The sequence below is a fragment of the Cricetulus griseus genome, chromosome 2, assembly GCF_003668045.3.
Source record: "Cricetulus griseus strain 17A/GY chromosome 2, alternate assembly CriGri-PICRH-1.0, whole genome shotgun sequence".
NCBI lineage: Eukaryota > Metazoa > Chordata > Mammalia > Rodentia > Cricetidae > Cricetulus > Cricetulus griseus.
In genome coordinates, this window is record NC_048595.1 from 178,066,840 (window position 1) to 178,086,564 (window position 19,725).

Here is a 19,725-nt window from a genome sequence, read left to right on the forward strand (position 1 = left end):
ATGTACGTGGGCTATGTGCTGGACAAGGACTCCCCCGTGTACCCAGGCCCCGCCAGGCCTGCCAGCCTCGGCTTGGGCCCTCCGACCTACGCAGCCCCCGGCCCGGCGCCCGCACCCCCGCAGTACCCGGACTTCGCGGGTTACACGCACGTGGAGCCGGCGCCCGCGCCCCCTCCGACATGGCCCGCGCCCTTCCCCGCGCCCAAGGACGACTGGGCAGCTGCCTATGGCCCGGGCCCCGCGGCCCCCGCCGCCAGCCCGGCCCCGCTGGCTTTCGGGCCCCCTCCGGACTTTAGCCCGGTGCCCGCGCCTCCTGGGCCTGGTCCCGGCCTCCTGGCGCAGTCCCTGGGCGGCCCGGGCGCACCGTCCTCTCCAGGAGCGCAGAGGCGGACGCCCTACGAATGGATGAGGCGCAGCGTGGCGAGCGCAGGCAGCAGTGGCAGCGGTAAGGACCCTTCTCCCGCCTAGGCCTCCAGACGGGCTCCTGGCCCTGGCAGGTGCCCGGCGTGGCCCAGGCTGCCCTCTCTTTGACCTCTGCCCTGGCCTTGACTGACTTCTCAAGAGTGTGGCCCACTACCACTCCTGCCCTGGAGAGTCATTCATTTATCTAGGTGCTGAGAGAGCTTTGAGTAACCCAACTGAATCCTTTTGTATAGCTGGGGAAACTGCTACCCTGTGAAGAGAGGCCATGGGTTAGTGTAAGTGGCAAGGCTGGAATTAGAAAGCCAGATGCCAAGTCTACGCAGCAGCCCGGGCACTGGTGATCTTCCCTAGCTTCTTCCACTTCTAAACCCGCCACACACACCCAAGCACCTATCCACTGTGGAAACGCGCACAGGTCACTTCCTTTCCAGGACCAACTGGCTTCCTACCCTACAGTGGAGAGACAGGATCCTATCCTTTAGTTGACAAACCCCCTTTGGTTGCGTTGGTCCAGTGGTCCTTACCTAGTCTCCCCAGGACTCTCCCTGAACTCTTGACCCCGGGGGAGGGGCAGTAGGAGCAGTTGGGAAGGTGGCTGCTGTTTGGTCCTTAGCCTGTGAAGCTCCTGCCCCCAGGCAGGCCTCTCTGATCCACCCTCTTCAAAGGCATGAGAGGGGGCTGGACAAAGGCTCAGCTTAATGAGGGACAGCCTGACCTTTAGGGGTCCCCCTTTTGTCATGTAACTGGCTTTGCTTTAGCTCAGTAGTGACTCCTGTCGGCAGGAAAGTGAACAGGATACCTCATTGTCCAGATTGTGTTTGGCCTGTCCTGACAAAGGCCACCTGGCCTTGAGGGCGGGAAGCTGGCCTGCCTACTCTTTGATGTTCAGCCCCTCCTTCCCTTCCCCCAGCTGGAAGCCGGCCTGGAACTTCCTCCATCTCCTCTCCCTTCCCTCCATTTCTCCCACACACCCATCGATTCCACTGAGCAGCTGCGGGGAGGGTTTGATCTGTAGCTGCGGGCCCAGGTTGTAGTCATACACCTCCATAGAGGTCCAAGGAGCACAGAAGCACCTGTCTTGGGTCCAGAGATATTTGAGGGGCAAGGCTGGGCCACTCACATCTGTGCCTTGAGTAATGGTAGCTAATACTGTGGAACTCTTACATAAGATATTGCTGCGGGTGCTGTCTTCTCCCTATTGGGAAGATAAAGAGACTATGGTACAAAGATGGTAAATAATGGCCCAAGGCCACAGACAGGAACTGGTGGGGCATACTGAACACCATACCTGTGTCCTAATCCTCTGTATAACCCATTCCCTGGATGACTCACCTTTTCTGGATCTCGTTTTTTATGGTCAGTGAAACAAGGGACGGGGAAGGTTATGTGGTGGTTCATACCTTGCTTCAAAGTACAAAACAGTCTTGAAAAAGCTGATGGAAAAGAAAATGTTTTATCCTTGGGTAGATGGTTGTGTGTGTGCGTGTGCACGTGTGTGTGTGTGTGTGTGTGCGTGTGTGTGTGCGTGTGTGTGTGTGCTCGCGCGTGTGCACGTGTGCATGTGTGTATGTGTGCGCGTGCACGTGTGTGCGTGTGTGTGTGTGTGTGTGTGTGTGTGTGTGTGTGTGTGTGTGTGTGTGTAGACCCTCTGAAGCTTTGTTCATGAGGGTAAAGAGCTTCACACTGAGTGATAGGAAGAACATATAGGGGCCTTGCTCCCCAGCATCCTATGGTCTGCTAAGGAAGTCTAGGAAGAAAAGCACATTTCTAGTCTCCCACCTCCTATTGGTCAGGTGGCTCTGGAGAAGAATGAGAAGGTTCCCCTCAGGTAGAGCCTTGGAGAAAGGCCATCATTGTGAAGCATTATGAGCAGGAAGGAGTGGGCAAGCAGCATAGTAAAGGAAGGGAGAGAGTCTGCTGACTGGGGTGAGGTCTGAGGTCACACAAATCTCATTTACCTCTGGGCATGAACTTCCAAGCCCAGCTCTACTCTCCATCAACTGTCACTTATAGATTGTTCCCTACCTGCAGATGGGGCTGTGGATGTCCAAAGGGGTTTTCTCTTAGCTCTAAGAGTAGAGGGCAGGGCTTCAGGCTTGGGTTCCTGCAGCTCCAGGAAGGAGCTTCTCAGGAACTAGACATTTGGCTGAGCATGCAGGAATCAGGTACCTTCTAGCGTGTTCAAGCCAAGAGACTCTCCAATGCTCCAGAAGTAGGGCAGAATGGGAGCTGGGGGAGGAGTCTAGACTCTCCATGAGAGAAAAGCCCTTCTTTCCCCTCTTTGGCTCAGTTTCTCTTTCTGGGGACTGAAGGCACACGTTTCCAGAGGGGGCTTTTGTGCAATGCTGTTGTCAGGGACAGCCTAGGCAAGTTCACTGTGTGCCCCACCCTCCAGTGCCCAGTGCCACTGACCACATGGTCTTCAGCCTGCCACCTTGCTTCCCTCTTTCTGAGCTCCTGGCATTCTAGAACTTCTGCATTGGACAGACGGGGAGAATGAGGTCCGGAGGCTATGAGGGATGTTCCAGACACATTTTATGTTTAAATTTTTTATGTGGTTTCCCATCCTATTTAGGATAAACAGCACACTCCTTCCTTAGCTCTGTGAGATTCTATAGCACCCGTGCTTTTTCCCTCCCTTTCTGAACCTCACCCTGGGCCACTATGCTCCAGCACCAAGCTCTCTTTTAACTCCTCAGGCCCATCAAGTCCTGTTCCAGGTCTTGTGTACATGTTCTTTCCTCTTCCCTGTGACTCTTTGCATGCCTGGCTCCTTCTCACCTTCAGTCCATGGTTGAATGAGAGGCCCTTTGTGATTCCCAAATTAGACTCCCCACCTCCACTCCTTTTGATGACTTCTACAGGGTGTCCTTTAGAACCATGGCAAATTCCAACTTGTTCTCCTACTTCCATGTATGTTTGCATGTTATCTGTTGGAAAGAGGTCCAGATCCTTGTCTGTCTGACCCAGAATTGCTTAGGGCACTAGCTCCGGGCCTGGCATTAATATGTGCTCAATGCATTCAGTTGGCTGGATGAACTGGAAAGGGCAGGAGACATCTCAGAGAACCAGGGGAGGGGAAAGGTCTCAGATTCCAACATGTCTAGTAGGGACCCTCCCTGGGGGTTGGACCCATTACTGTCCAGGCATTATTTCAGTCTAGTGGTTGAAGCTTGGCTGCCCTCCCCCATACTTGGTCAGTGCTCCTGACTCGCAGCAGTTGGAGTAGCCAAGGCTAGATTGTGATTTGATTTGGTTTTATTCTAAGAAAGGGTGCCAGACATTGGAATGGGGGCAGGGTGGGCTTCAGTTAGGCTGCAAGACATGAACAAAGTGTTAGCTGGTTCTGAGGGAGCCATGTTGCTTCTGAAGCCAGCATGCAAATGATTGCAAGGGGTTCTGTTGTCTGCCTTGCTACTTGTGTTTAAAATATGAATGTTTCTGTCAGGAGGATATAATTGTCCTTCACCAGGGGCCCTATCTGATCCCTTGTGACTGAACACTGATTTACAGGGCTGGAAGATGTCTGCCCAGATGATGGGGTTGTAATGGGCTTTTTAGATCCTGTCTGACCCCTTCAGCTTCAGATGGGGAAAATGAGGCACAGGAAAGGATAATCAGACCACACACACACACACACACACACACACACACACACACACACACACCTGCTCCATAGCCACAGCCACTAACCTGAACTCTCACCTCTGACCTTTCACACATGCTCTGCCCATCTTCTAAACTACTGTGAGACCTCCCTTATTAGGGCACATGGTGGCTCAAGAACAACCTCTGGGTCCCCATTTCTGGATGCCCTGATTCTGAGGCATCTAAAGCCCTGTTGAGAACTGATCTCAACTCAATGTTGAAGACTCCTGGTAGTTTGCTTAGAAGCCCAGGGATTTATTTCTCTTTGTGTCTAGTCAGAGGCACATTAACTTGAATCATTTCCTTCCCCCCCTCTCTCTCTCTCTGTCTCTCTCTCTTTTTCTCTTTCTTTCATCCCTTCCTTCCTTCTTCTTTCTTAACGAGAATTTTATTTATTAGCATGGGGGGGGGGCGTTGCAAGCCACAACACGTGTGGAGCCCAGAGGACAACTGTGTAGAGTCTGTTCTCTCCTTCCACCTTTGCATAGGCGCTAGGACTCAAATTCAGGGTGTCAGGCTTGACTAGCAAGAGCCTACCTGGATAGTTTCTAGAAGCCATGGTGTTTGTAAGGCACAGCCCAGTATCCAGCAGGTTGCTGATGCTCAGTGACACTTCTTGGCAGGCTGTATAAGCAGGCCTAAGCCTCACTCTTTCTGCAGCTACATCCTGGGCCCTTTATCGGCCCTGCCCTCTCTTGCCTCTACTGCATCTTTATTAGTTCAAATGCTGTGCCTTCTCCAGGACCATCTACTCCTCCAGGAAACCTTTCTTGATTCTTGCCACTCCAAGTGCAGCACTTGGAATGAAGAACAGTTATAACCACTGACAGCCTCTTGTTTTAGCAATCTCTATCACTGTCAACTTCTATCCAGTTGATTATTCCTGCTAATTGCCATCTGTAATCCCATAGAGGACCAGTCCTAATCAACCCCCTCCTGCCCTGGCTTGCACATAGTAGGGGTTCATCATGAAGTCACTCTGCAAAGAGCTCCTTTTGGGTCACTTTGCTTAGGTCTCATAACTACCCCAAGAGATGAAAGGGCCTGTCATTGGACACATTTAACAGATAAAATTGAAGAGACTTATAGAGGCCACATGGCCTGTCCAAGCTCACACAACTAGGGTATGGCAACATATGGGCCATACCCTAGCCAGGATCTGCAGCCTGCCAAGGGTCTGCCAAACAAAGCAACGTTCTCCAGACCATGGTCTCTCCTCTGCTGCTTGCTTTCCAGCTAGTGCCCACCAGGTGAGGAGAAAGAGGCCAGCAGGGAGGAGCTGGGTGAGGTGAGAGGGAATGGGAGGGGGAGAGGAAGAGGGAGAAGGGAGACTGTGTCTTTAAAGCTGGCTTTCTCTGCAGCAGAAGCCGCACCTGACACCTCAGCTCTCAGATGTAGCTGGGAATGACCTAGTTAGAAAGTGGCAGGAGATTTTTGTGTTGTGGAATGTGTCTGTCCCCTTCCCCCAGCAGATCTTATGCTTAGAGCCTCGGGAGTCCTTCTGACATTCAGACAGCTTTGTTAGCATTAGGAACCAGCTTTTGTGAAGGAAGTCCTCTTCCTGGACGGGCCTCTCAGGACGAGCCTGAATCAGGGTCATAACCATGTTTTGCTACCTTCCCCTGTGTCTCCCTCAGCCTTCACTTTAAGTGAGCAGAGAGAAGTCCGAGCTTGCCACTTTGTCCTTGGCATCCTCATATATGCCTGGGCTCTGAAAATCAAATCCAGACCTCCAAGCCAGAGGTTCTGTTAGTCCTCCAGACACAGCTTGTGCCTTCCCTCTCTCCATCCATCCTTCCCTTCATCCATCCTTCCAAGTGGGCAGGCAATAGTATTCTCTTCTGCACTGACAATTCTGTTGGCTGATGGGGACTATGACTGAGCAAAGGTGGGGTCATCTGGGTCAGTCAGCTCCCCACTGATCCTCGTCCGAGGGTCTTTGCATAGGCAGTTTTTTTTCTCTCTCTCTCTGGAATACTGTTCCCCATTTGTGACATGGAAGCTTCCTTCTCAACCTTTAGGTCTTGACCTATATGCCATCCCTCTAAGAGATCTCCATAAGGCTAAGGAAAAAAAGGTTCACCCTCCAACCGACGTAGCCCAGCCCTCGGCTCCTTATTTATGGCGCTCTGAATTCCTGATCATAGTTGGTAGTCACTTAATTGGCATGCTTGATTTCTACATGCCTGACTCGGAAGCAGGGACTAGATTAGTGCTGAGCACTTGACGTAGTCAGGATAAAATGAGTCGGTATCTCCCAGGCATTCAGTGTGTGTGCTCAGCCCCTCTTCAAATGAAATATTACTGACCCTAGAATGGTAGACTTCTCGAATGGTGTTGAGGCTGAGCGAAGATGAGGACACAGTAGCCGTGGCAGGAAGGGCTGCTTTGGAGGCTGAACCATCAATTGAAGGGGTGGAGTTACACTCCTGACTGAGGGTCCTTGTAGAATAACTTTGGAAGAATGAGAATGGGTGGCAGGAGCTGCAGCTAGTATGAACTCAGTATAGTTAGGTGAGCTAGGCAGCTAGGACTCCTGGTCCCTGGTGGGCAGAAAACTAGTGGTGGTGCCTCATAGAATTTCCTGTCAATGTGGAAATGCACCAGATCTGGACTCTCCAGCAGCCAGCCAACAGTATGTTACAGTAGTTGAGCACTCGAAATTTGGTTAACGCAACAAAAACAAAAAACAAAACAAAAGTTCTCTAGTAGTTTACCTGGGGACATGTCACCAGTGCATGGACAACAGGTGAAGACTTTCAGGGCCATCTAACTCTAAACTTTTAACAATTATTCTAAAAATTATATGTATGAATGTTTTGCCTGTGTTTGTATCTATACCCCACATGTATGTCTGATGTGCCTGTGGAGACCAGAGGAGCACATCAGATTCCCTGAAACTAGAATTACAAATGGTTGTGAGCCACCATCTGGTTGCTGGGAATTAAACCCAGACCTCTAGAAGAGTAGCCAGTGCTCTCAACCTCTGAGCCGTCTCTTTAGCTCAAGACTCTAAAGTTCCTTTTTGGTGCCTTCCAAAACCAGGTCTGGTTGTGGGCCTCGAGGAAGATATGGTGGTCAGCGATTCACAGGTGGCTCCAGAGTAACAGGGTGTAGCTATGATCAATGACTCTGACTAGGACGAGGACAGTGATTCAGGAGAGCCTTCACCTAGGCTACTGACTTCCTCATGATGCTTCCTCACACTTGGCTGTGCTCAACCCAACCCTGCCAACCTCATCCTTCCTCCAGGGTCTGAGTGAGGAGACACTGTAGCTGCCCCTTGGCCTCAGCAGGAAGCCCCATGACTCCAGAATGGCTTCCATTAGCCGGAGGATGGACAGGGATTCTGCTACTGCAGCAAAGACCCTGCCACAGGTGACACCGATAGGGAAACGGACCCAAATTGAGACTGCATGGCAACTGATGGCCTAATCAGCTCTCCACACTCCAGGGTGTTTTTGACATGTGACTTCCCATCAGGCAACATTCCTCCTGTTCCCAAGGGAGCACTCCAGTGTCCGCTTCTGCAAATAGCTCAGTTCTGCTTTTTGGTTCCATAGCCCTTTGCCCTTTACAAACTGTTTTCACATCTATTTTTTGTGCTGGGCAGGAAGGGGACCCAGGAAATCTCTAGTCCTTCCACTAAAGATCTAGACTGAGCCACCTCCCAGCTCTCTGCCTTGGATCCATAGAAGGCTACCGACACAGGGATGCTCATCCCCTGTCACTTTTTGGCAGCCCTCTTGTGTTATTCTGGTCTTATATTAAAGTTAATTGTATGCTCAAGATACTTGGAATTCTCTCTTCTCACACATCTTTTCTATGCAGAAGATATCCTGTTCTTGTCTCTTTTTACAGGACACAACACTGTCCAGCTTTTCCTCCGTAGATGGGGATGTGGAGGCTGAGAGTAGAGAAGGGCCAGTGCTGGCACAAATGGCCCATGCCAGAACCTGTTCCTTGGCGCTCTCCCTTAGTCTCCACGGGGCCTGGGAAGAGTGTTGGCCAATGGTGCCCAGATGCCTGGGCTGTCAGGGAAACTGACTCTCCAGCTACCTTTGGAGCTCCTTTATCTTTCTTTCCTTCTCTTCATTCCCAGACTCTGCAGCTGTCCTCTTCACATGACCTGGTGACCTTTCTGGGCCTTTTCTCTCATCTCCACCTCAAAGTGAGATCCAATGTCTTCCTTTCCCACCTTCCCTAAGCATCCCCCCAGCAGGCTCCCCAGCTGTAGGTGAGGCTGGAGGTGTGTGGGTGTGCTCCTCCTATGCATGTACTAGGTAGTGGGCAAGCAGTAAGTGCCCCTCACTGCTCACCCACTACCCAGTGAGTGGCCTAGAACTTGAGCATAGAGAACCTGTAGTCTGGAGATGTAGTTCCGTGGAAGAGCACATATCTAGCATACTTGATGTTCTGGGTTCTCTCCCTTGGTGCCAACACCCATCCCTCATTAGGAGAGACTGAGACCCACAGATGAGGGGCTTGTTTAAGAACACTCCACCTGGAGATTGTTAAAGGTGAGAGGGATAAGGTGTAGCTGAGAGGCAGAGCTGGTTTGAACCTCAGTACCACTGTCACCCACCCCCAAAAAAGTGATAGGGAGGTGGAGACCCAGACCTGAGTAGAACCTAGCAATGGGTATTTTTTTATTTTATTTTATTAGTTCAAATTAGGAGCAAGCTTGCTTCACATGTCAATCCCTTCTCCCTCTCCCTCTCCCTCTCCCTCTCCCTCTCCCTCTCCTCCCCCCCAACATCCCGCCTGCCCCTAGCCATCCCCCCTCCACTCCCCAGGCAGGGTAAGGCCCTCAAAAGGGGCTCCCCAAAGTCTACCACATCATCCTGGGCCAGGCCTAGGCCCTTCCCCATGTGTCCAGGCCAAGAGAGCATCCCTTCACATGGAATGGGCTCTCAAAATCCCTTCTTCTTTTTTTTTTAAGACCTTACATGCAATGGGTATTTTTAACAAACTCCCATGCACATGTGTTTGCCTGTGTGTGTGTGTGTGTGTGTGTGTGTGTGTGCGTGCGTGCGTGCGTGCGTGCGTGCGTGCGTGTGTGTGTGTGTGTGTGTGTGTGTGTGTGTGTGGTGTGTGGTGTGGTGTGTACATGTATTGTAATTTACAGTCACTTGAGGTGCTCTACCCAGTGAGGGATCACAGAGGGTCTGGGGCTGGACTTGAGGCCCATGTCTTGATAGTTAGTCAGCCCTAGGATCCACAAACCCAGAAGCAAGTCTGACCCAGAGACCACTTGGTTTTTCTGGGAGTCACTCTGTCTTGGAGCATAGGCCAGGCTCCCCTTGTCTGTCCTGGGCTAGATGAGGGCCCCAATCTATCCAACCACAGCTCTATCCTTGTCTTCCAGCTGGGCAGGCCTGGTGTCTAGACTCTGAAACTGGGAAGTCAACCTTAGAGTTCTTTCAGCAATAATAACAAATACAGTCTAAGAATCAACAAACATTGGGAGTCTCCTGCTTCCAAGTTGGAAGGGACCTCACAAATGCAGCATACCACTAGGACACAGCCCCATTTCCTGACATTCCTACAGGGGGCTACCCCACCACTATTGGGGAAGAGTGGGCTCTGTCCCTCTCTGTGTGGCCTGCTATATGCCAGGTATTGCACAAGGAGCCCTCTTCATCACATGTGGAACCCTGTACATCTCAAACCTGGAAAGGGTTGTAGAAAACCACCCCACTGTGTGATGAATTCTAGTGTTTCTTTTTGCTTTGCTTTGTTTGTTTTTTGACAGGGTTTTTCTGTGTAGCCCTGGCTGGCCTAGAACTAACTCTGTAGACCAGGCTGACCTTGAGCCCAGAGATCTGCCTGCCTCTGCCTCCTGAGTGCTGGGATTAAAGGCATACACTACCACAATCAGCTCTGATGTGTTTCTGAGGACAAATAGACCTGGCCTTTTAAACATGTTTAATTACATTTGTTTATTTGGATCTTGTGGGTCCCAGGGATGGAATTCAGGCCATCAGGCTTGGTGGTAAGCACCTTACTGAACCATCTCCCTGTCCTGGATGGTCTTGAATCCCATTGTTTGCTATATAAGTCTCATTGGGCCCGTTTCTTGTATGTAAAAATGGGATATATAGCCCTGTGTGGTAGTGCACAGTCAGGCAGATCTGGGTTCAAGGCCAGCCTGGTCTACAAAGCAAGTTCCAGGACAGCCAGGGCTGCACAGAGAAACACTATTTCAGGAAAATAAAAAATAAATAAAACAAAATAAACCAAACAAACACAAAACAGGATACATTACACCATCCCACCGATTGTTGAGGCACTACACAAAGTGTTTAGCCCATGACCAGATGGCTGTCCTTAATGGTTATCTCCATATTACAGATATGGACCCAGAGAGATAGAGAGATGATCCTTAGCCAACTTGGCGTGTAGGTGGCCTGCACATCCCTAGAGGTCTGCTTGTTCAAACAGTCACATACCACAGTCACCTGGAGAGCTAGCTAAGTACCAAAACCCCAGGAGCCAGTGTCAGCCCCATGCACTCCAAATCTAGGGACTAGGATTTTCTGGACAGCTCACCAGGAGTATCAAGGCTAAGCTCCAGACACTGGGAGCCATCTGCCTGTAGCTTCCCTGGCCCTCAAACTGTGCGTGCTTTAGAGATGTAGAGTTCCGTTCATGCCTCTTGTGGCAGCCTGTTCAACAGGAACGAGACCTTCTGCATGTAACAGAACCAGAGCAGAGGGTGAGCCTTCCATGTACACGAGTGAGCCAAGGTTCTTCCCACCATGCTCAGGCCTAAAAAGCTGCACCCTCTCCCCTTACCCATTCTCTCTGGCTTCGTGCCCAGAAATTACTCATTCTGTGTCTGGGAGTGGCTGGCTCCTCATCGGACACCTGTTACCGGAGCCTGGACTTCCCCCATAGTCCCGGTGTCCCAGGAGCCTGTAAATCATTCACCTTGACCACCTCCCTGTTCTGTCCCTCTCATGCAACCACCTTGCCCTTCCTCTCTGGGTTCCAGGGGGGCACAGGGGCTCACAAAAGTTTATCAGGGAGGACAGATGCTTGAGTTCTGTCCAGGGCTACAGGGGGAACTCAGGGCTCCTAGCTGTCACTGAAAATACAGTGTCCCAGGATGGGGAGGGGCTCACAAGGCCCCACCCTTGCCTGAGGAGCTATTGGCACTCAATGGCTGCTAGGGAAAGGAGAGTCATTTTTCTTTGGTGTGGCCACTGGTAGGTTATCCACGCTCTAGCAGATGACCCCACACCCATGCAAACAGCACTAGGTGGACTCTGGGTTAGAGGGGAAGGGGGCAGATGAAGTCGGGAAGGGGAAGGGCTTTAGAGATGTAGAATTCCATTCATGCCTCTTGTGGCAGCCTGTTCAACAGGAACGAGACCTTCTGCATGTAACAGAACCAGAGCAGAGGGTGAGCCTTCCATGTACACGAGTGAGCCAAGGTTCTTCCCACCATGCTCAGGCCTGAAAAGCTGCACCCTCTCCCCTTACCCATTCTCCCTGGCTTCCTAGGGGAACTGGAGGAAGTGTGGATATGGTCAAAATTCATTAAATACATGTATGAAATTCTCAATGAATAAGCAAAACTACTTTAAGAGAATAGAGTTCTGGGGCTGGGAGTGCAGCTCCGTAGAGTGCTGTTGTCTTAGCATACACAACACCCTGGGTTTGGTTCTCAGCACTACATAAACTATGTGTTGTGTTACACCTATAATCCTAGTACTTGGAGGTGGAGACAGAAGGATCAGGAGTTTGATGTCATCTTCTGCTGCACAGTGGGTTCAAGACTAGCTTGGCCTGGAGGTCATGTCTTTAAAATAAATAAAATAAATAAAAGCTTAAGAGCTAGGCCTGGTGATGCAGGCCTATAACCCTCCCACAAGGGGCCAAGGTAAGGAAGCTTACAACTTCAAAAATCTCCCGGACTGCAAAGTGAATTCAGGGTTCACCTAGGAAACTATCTCAAAGTTTAAAAAGTACAAAAAGGGCTAGGGGAATATATCCTCGTGGCTGAATGCTTGTCTGTTACGGATGAAGACCTGGTTGGAGTCAACCTCCAGTGACACATACACACATGCACATGTGTGCACACACACAAACATGTACAAATAATGCAATGGACAGTGAATCCAAACACAGTAAAACTTGAAGCCCTCTAAAATCACTCTCCTCCCCATGGCTTTCCACCTCCAGCTGCCTTCCTGGAGGAAGAAGCTTCTGTTGTTGGTTCCTTGTTCATATTTTCAGAAAAAAAAAAAACTAAACATAAAACTATACAAGTACATGCTACCAAAAGTTACATAAATGTCTGTGATGATATGACAGGCTTTTTAAGTGTGTGTGTGTGTGTGTGTGTGTGTGTGTGTGTGTGTGTGTGTGCCCGTGTATGCATGTGTGCATGTGAATATTCATTCACCTGTACCTTTGAGTATCTCTAGTGCTCTCCACCTTAGTTTTTGAGGTAGGGTCTCTCCCTGAGTCCAGAGCCCACCATTTCAGCTAGACTGAGCCCCAGGGATTTACTTGTCTCCACCCTACACCCCCAAAAGTGGCTTATGACCTCTCCCAGACACATAAATGGCCTTTTCATGGGTATTGGGGATCTGAACTCAGATCCCCATACTTGTGTAGCAATCACTTTCCCCCTGGGCCATCTCCCCAGCCTGGTAGCAGTCTTTTCTTACAGTATTGCGTGTTTTGCTCCCTCATACACATCATAACAGTTGCTCGGTGCTCCTCTCCACTGGTATTCCATATCCACATCCATGTGATCACCAGCTCCCTGCTCATAGGCATGGACATTGCATTTAGTCTTATGCTATCAGTAGCAGTCACTGCTGTGGGCAGTTCTCTGTGAGGTTATTTCCTAGGAGTGGAGCTTATGGCCAAGACTCTGGGCATGTAAAGTCAGGCTACACAATGCTTAGTTGGCTACTAGGAGGGTGCTCCAGTTAGTGCTCACTCTGGACAATATGTGGGAGTCCCTGGTTTCTGAGCCATACAGGAAATCAAACATGTTCATTGTCAGGTGTTTTCTTAACAATCAATATGTGCATTTTAAGCAGCTGGACTAGAAGTTGTCTAGGAGGTTCCTAATCATATCAACCTCTCTCCAGGGCTACTGACTAGCGCACCATGGACTCTGGTGGGGACAGAGGTCCTGCAATGCTGCCAACACCCTGTCCTTGTCTGGTCTCCAATCTGGAGATCTTGGTTCATGTCATCGTCAGGCTGATGACCTTAGTGAGAGCATCTTTCTGTGTCTGGCTCCCAGCTGTAAAGGACTGTTGTGGGTCCCTGCTGTTCACCACAAGGGGACAGGGGCAGGAAGAGGGGAAAGACAGAGAGAGGCAAGCACAGCTGCCTCCGTGACTGGGCCTGGGCTCTTTCAAGTAGAGCCCTGTCTGCTGCTCAGCCTATCATCTTGGAGACAGCTAGGAGTCTGGCATTTGAAAATCCCAGCCCAAGTCTATCAATCCCAGCCAGCCTAGACGTGCCTGTCTGCTCTTGCCATGATGTGTCCATTCCAAGGAAAGGACAAAGAGGCGTGGTCTGCTCTGTGAGCTTTTATTGCCAACACTTAGGATACTGGGCAGCTCAGCAGTACCTAAAAATGGGGAGATGGGGAGCTGTGCATTGGAGGCAGCATAGAGAGAGCTCTAGAGGACATGGCATTAGCACATGTGTACCTACTTGTCCTCTTATAGCCCTGACTCTGCAGGGAGGTTGGACTGGATCTAGCAGGAATTGACATTATTGCATTAAGTGGTAATCTAAAGATGTGTAGGGCAGTATTCATAGCTATGGTGAACATTTGTGACCCACAGCAGCAACTGGACATGCCTGGAAGAACTCACAGGCCTCTTACTTAGACCTTCAGCAGCCACATGACCACCTTAAACCACGGTCTCTTCATCTGAAGCTGGCAGGAGACTGAAATCCCAGGACTCCTTCTGGCTCTGACTCATGAACCCAGTGGGCTGTGGGTTCAGAGCCCAGCTAGGCTATGGTGCTTGCAGTCTCAAGCAGAGCTGTTCTGAGCCAAAGTTGACTTTTGTGGGTCAAGGAGGAACCCCATTTGGAGCCAAGACCTCAGCAGCCTCTCCCTCAGCCCCTCCTTTAACCATGTCTGGCACAGGACTGCAGGCTGTCCTGAGCTATGTCTCTGCTGTCAGGTGGTACTGTGAGCTTGGTGCATGTGGAAGTGGCCAGCATGGTTCTGCCACTCTGGCAGAAAACCCAGGGAGAAGCTGCCTAGGAACAGCTGTTGTCTCCCATTCCCCCACAGAACCACTTGGCTGGAGAAGAGCCCAGGTCTGTCCTGCCAAGTTGTGTGGGATGATGGGTGGAGGTGGGCCAGATGCAGGTCTTTAGTGCAGGGGCATGAGGGGGACAGGCATAGTCAAGGCACAGAGCAGGGAAGCAAAGGCCAGGCTGTTTGTGGGCATGTGGGTGGCAGAGGGGATCCAGGGTTATCCCAGGATTGGTCATGCCCTGGTGTGTGCATGCCTGCTGTTGGCATGAACCTTCTAGTTTAGCCATGTGTTTAGCTTCTTACAGAGGAAGCTGGTGTTCATCCAGGCCCCATACAGTAATATTCTCCCCAGACAGCCCTCCATGTTCAGCTCCAAAGTCAACCCTGATATAATAACCTCAGACAACCCTTAAGTTCAGCTCCTGGCTCAGGCAGCACCATCTAAAAGCCAAGCCACCACCCTCTTGTCCTGGGACATGGCAGTCCTTCCTGTACCTCTTATCCCTGCCCCCTAGTCTACTCTCCACACAGCAGCCAGAAAAAACATGATAGCATGCAGCAGACTACGTATCCCCTCTGTTTAGAGCCTTGCAGTGGCTCCCATTCCAGACAGAGTAAAACCTAAGCCTTGACATCTGCCCTGTTCCCTCTGCTCCTTGCACCCTTGTCCCACCAGCTTCCTCACTCATCCTCGGACATGCCCCCACCTCAGGGCCTTTGCACCCCATGTCCTCTGCCAGATTATCTTTCTCTAGATAGCCCACATGCTCTTATGCTTTCTCTCCTTCTAGGTTAGACTTCAAGAGCCATCCTGTTTCACTTTTTCTTTTTTCTTGAAACAGGGGTCCCCCTATGTTACCTAGGCTGCTCTTGAATTACTAGATTCAAGTGACCCAACAAAGTAGCTGGGATTATAGGTGGCTGCTACCTTACTCAGCTGGCATCACTCTGAAATTCCCACCACCAAATTCTTAGGCTTCCTATCTTCTTTCTTTTCCTCGAAATAATTGCCAGTGAACAAAGCAAATGCTTTCCATTTTTATTTTCCTTTTGTCTGCCTCCTTCCTCTAGCATCCAAGCAGGGACTTGCTTTCTCTGTCCATCCCAGTATGTGGCTCAAGGCAGGGATTTGGTTTGTCTTGTGGAATGATCTGTGGCACTGCTGTTCTGTGCCTGACATAGGAGGAGTGTAGACAGCTACAGCAGATCAGCCCCTGGTGCAACCCTAGATCAGGGCCTGGTGTCCTGAATGTCCTTCTGGGTACCCAGCAAGACCCTAGGGTTCACTAGCAGCCCTGGGCCTTTTAGTCTTTCGGCTAGCTGTCAGTAAAACTGGGGAGCCCCCAACCCAGGGTACTTCCAAATCATGTTTTTCCTCCACCATTGCACCTTCCCCGCACAGGGGTAGGAGTGTCTGGCAATACCCCTTAGCCCCAGTCTACCCCCATTAGCCAGCTGTCCCCTTCATGACACTGGTATTCAGACTCACACTCTGGGGACCCTGGAGTCAAAACCAACTGGGGCTTCCTGGGCCTTTTTGGGCATTCTGCTGCACTCACCTTCCCTCATTGCCCCCTCTGCTCCTCAGGTAAGACTCGGACCAAGGACAAGTACCGTGTAGTCTACACAGACCACCAGCGCCTGGAACTGGAAAAGGAGTTTCACTACAGCCGGTACATCACCATCCGGCGCAAGTCAGAGTTGGCTGCTAACTTGGGGCTCACAGAGCGACAGGTATGTAGATCCTTCACCCCAACTTAAGTAGCAGGGCCCAGAGTTGGGCTTTCAGGATGCCATGAAGATACATGTGAAGGGCTCACAAAAAGAGAACAGAAAGGTTGTCTCCAGACTACTGGCACTTTACCACGCACTGGACAACTGCCAACATCACTACATGCATGTGCCTGTGTATGCATGTAAGGGCGCGCGCGCGCGCACACACACACACACACACACACACACACACACACACACACACACACAGGCTACAGTGGGCAGTAGTGTTGTTCAGTGCTATTCAGACCCAGACAAGGGGTGGTCATGAGACACAGGGGCTCTGGAGTAACCGGGCCTTGGAAGGGGGAAGAAGGTTACAGAGAAAGGTGTCTAGGGTACAAGGAGAACGTGTTTTAGTCCCTGAGGTGGGTAGCTGGAGCAGGAAGTAGACCATGAAGAGCACCTACCTCCCCTTCCCAGCTCCCTCCTAACACTTGCTTCATAAAGTCTGTGCAATCCCACAGGTGAAAATCTGGTTCCAGAACCGTCGAGCCAAGGAGCGCAAAGTGAACAAGAAGAAACAGCAGCAGCAGCAGCAGCAGGCACTGCCTCCCTCACAGCTGCCCCTACCCCTGGATGACAACCCCACATCATCAGTGCCACCCCTGGCTAGTCTATGCCCCACCAATGCTGGCCTTCTGGGCACCCCCTCCCCAGTGCCCGTCAAGGAGGAGTTTCTACCCTAAACCCTTAAGCTTGGGGTCCAGGGATCTAGGGACTTGAATGCTGGGCACCTGGCTTTGCTGAAGCCCAAGAAGCCTGTTCTAAGTTCCAGTCCTGCTGCTGACCTTTGGGGTCACTGTGGACAGATTGCCTACCTAGGACAAGTTGCTTACCAGCTTCCTACCTCCCTTGGCTGGATTATGTGATGTGCCTGTTGGACAAGGACCTCTTCCAGCTCCTGTGTCCTAGGCCATAGGGTGATGGAAAGCCTCGGTGAGAGGTTTCAGTCACCTGGAGATATCTCAAGTTCCAGAGGGCTCAACAGGCTGTCAAGAAAGGCTGAGGCTCCATAGCCTCCTCCAGGGGCTCCAGAGTGAGGTGGGAGACTGCTGTATGGACCAGACTGGCCCTGCAGAGGAGTCTGTGTTGAGAGAAGGTGGTACACATGGTCCAGACTCATGTGTGAAGTATAAGGATGATGCCAGACCCACCTGTTTCCTCCTGCAGCCTCATCTCCACTTGTCCTAGCACCCCATGTTCTGTCCCTCCCCAGCCTGGAGGGACAAAGCCATCAGAACTGGACCCGAGGTAAAGGCTGAACAATTGGTCACTGCTCTTGAAATAGAACTCGTCCCCTCCCTAGCACTCCAAGAAGGCCTGTGGATGGAAGGGAAGCCTCTCAGGGTAAACTCAGACAGAGTCTACTACCTTCCTGTCCATGCCCACCTCCTCCCCAGAGGCTGTCCATCACACCTCAGGATCCCCAAGATCTTAGGTAACTCACATCTGGACAGGGGTTACATAGAGTGGAATCTCTTGAATGCAGGTTCAGGAATATGTTTTTCCCTTTTAAACAAATTATAAAAATCACACATAGCATTAAAAGAATTTTTAAAAAGTTTCATCACCATCATCCTTTATTCATGATTGCGGGTTTCCTTTGCGTTCTCTAGTTCCCCCAACAAAGTCACCTTTAAAACATGGCCGATTGGTCTGGAGAGATGGCTCAGAGGTTAAGAGCACTGACTGCTCTTCCAGAGGTCCTGAGTTCAATTCCCAGCCACCACATGGTGGCTCACAAATATCTGTTATGAGATCTGGTACCCTCTTCTGGTGTGCAGATATACATGGGAGCAGAATGTTGTATGCATAATACATAAATAAATAAAATAAAAAAAAACATGGTTGATCAAACAGGACCCTGCTAAGGCAGGTCTAAGGCTGAAGGAACACCAGTCTTTGGGTGATCACTCCAGAATCTATCCATCAGCCTTGTGGGTCCTCCTGGAGCTTTCACTTCAGGCTTTTCTTTTAGCGTTGTCATTCACACTGCACGCTATGTACCAGACATGGCAATGCCTGGGAAGCACACAGCCCTTTCCCCCAAGAAGTGCCTGGCCCAGTGGGAAGAGTGCCACACACACAGTGTTGTTAATATAAAAAGATAAGGGCCAGTCAGAACTTTGTTCCGGACATGGCAAGAACTAGTGCACGTGTGGAGATGGAATGCAGAGCAGGCTCCCTGCTCATCGGAAGCCTAGAAGGCGTCCTGGAGAAGGTGGTACCTGAACTGAGACCTGATGTGATGGTCAGGTCCAGAAGAGAAGAACAGCTGCAACGGGAACATAGAGTGTTTCTTAAGCTTCTGCAGAGAGATGCTGTTCTTACCTTCTTCCCAGAGGTGGGCAGAAGTGAGCTACCTAGGACTTTCTCTGCCCAGAGGGCTCTGGTGCCAGCTGCTTGCCCCTCTGTTTACTGTTCTGGGAGGTGGCTAGGTCATAAAAAGTGTGTTCAGCCAGCCTGCCTTTGCCCTTTGCTCCTGGGCCTGGGATAACACTGCACAGGTGTTTCCAGCCCCAGCACACTAGCCTCTTCTCTCCTCCTGCCGTCCACTGGGGAGACAGCAAGGCCTCTCTGTTGCAGTTGACATCCGAGCCACAGGAACTAAGTGGCACCAGAAGAATGAAGTAGGGAGAGGCTGGTAGCTGGCAGCGAGTTTAGCTTTCTAATCTGCATGGCCCTAGGGTAACTACTTCCCCTCTCTGAGCCTCCATTTCCTGCTCCAGTCCAGTTGTTTGGGGTGTAAATGGAATTTATGCAGCAAATGTTTTTACTTGCTGAGCCCTTTCACTGGCCAGGCAGACCTGAACCTCACCATGTAGTCTACCCTGGCCTTGAATGTGTGGTGATTCTCATACCTTACCTTCCAATGCTGGGGTTGCAAATGTGAACTAATGCTCTGCCAATGTTCCTCATGCCTCAAACCCAGGAAACCAACTGCAGCACCTGTGATCCCCCCCCCCCCCCCGCACACACACACACAAGGGAGTTCTGGAAGCTTGGGGGAAGACCCTGAAGACCCATGACTGAGTGGAGCATCAGATTTTGGAGTTAAGTGTGACAGTTAAGTGAAACACACTGGGTTCCAAGGTGACAACCTCCATGTTATGAGGCTTGGAATCTAAGGTACTTAGCCTCTCTGGGCCTCCTGGTCTGTCAAAGGGAGCTATAGTGGCTATTCTTAGGACTGAGTAGTACAGGCCCATGCTTTGTATCTTACTTGAGATGCTTGCATGTCTGACTGCAGTCCCAACCACTGTAGCCCTGAAGTCAGTTGGTGGCATGAGGAGATGAGGCCCTGGCTCTAGAAGACCTCTGCCCAACAGGCAGTGGGGCTGCAGCAGTCACTCACATGGGATGTCAGGAGGTTGGGTATTGACATGTCCATTGGCATTTAAACTCCATGACGAAGGGGACGTTACCTGTCTATGTTTATAAACATGCTACAAAAGCATTCCACTGGAAGGCTGGGGATATAGCTTAGGTGGTAGAGATGCACGAAGCCCTCCGTTCAACCTCCAGGACTGTGAAACTCTGGTGGCACATGCCTATAACCCCAGCACTCGCATGGTGGCAGGAAGATCAAAAATTCAAGCTCATCCTTGGCTACATAGTAAGTTCAA

The 19,725-nt window shown here is 50.8% G+C and overlaps 1 protein-coding gene across 1 annotated transcript; it reads left to right on the plus strand.

Moving 5' to 3' along the window:
* LOC113834327 (homeobox protein CDX-1) lies at window positions 1-17,624 on the plus strand. Its single transcript, XM_027402632.2, has 3 exons — window positions 1-445; window positions 15,912-16,057; window positions 16,564-17,624. Exons 1-3 carry the CDS (start codon window positions 1-3, stop codon window positions 16,783-16,785), a joined length of 813 nt encoding a protein of 270 aa, XP_027258433.1. The 3' UTR covers window positions 16,786-17,624.
* Window positions 17,625-19,725: the final 2,101 nt, after the last annotated feature.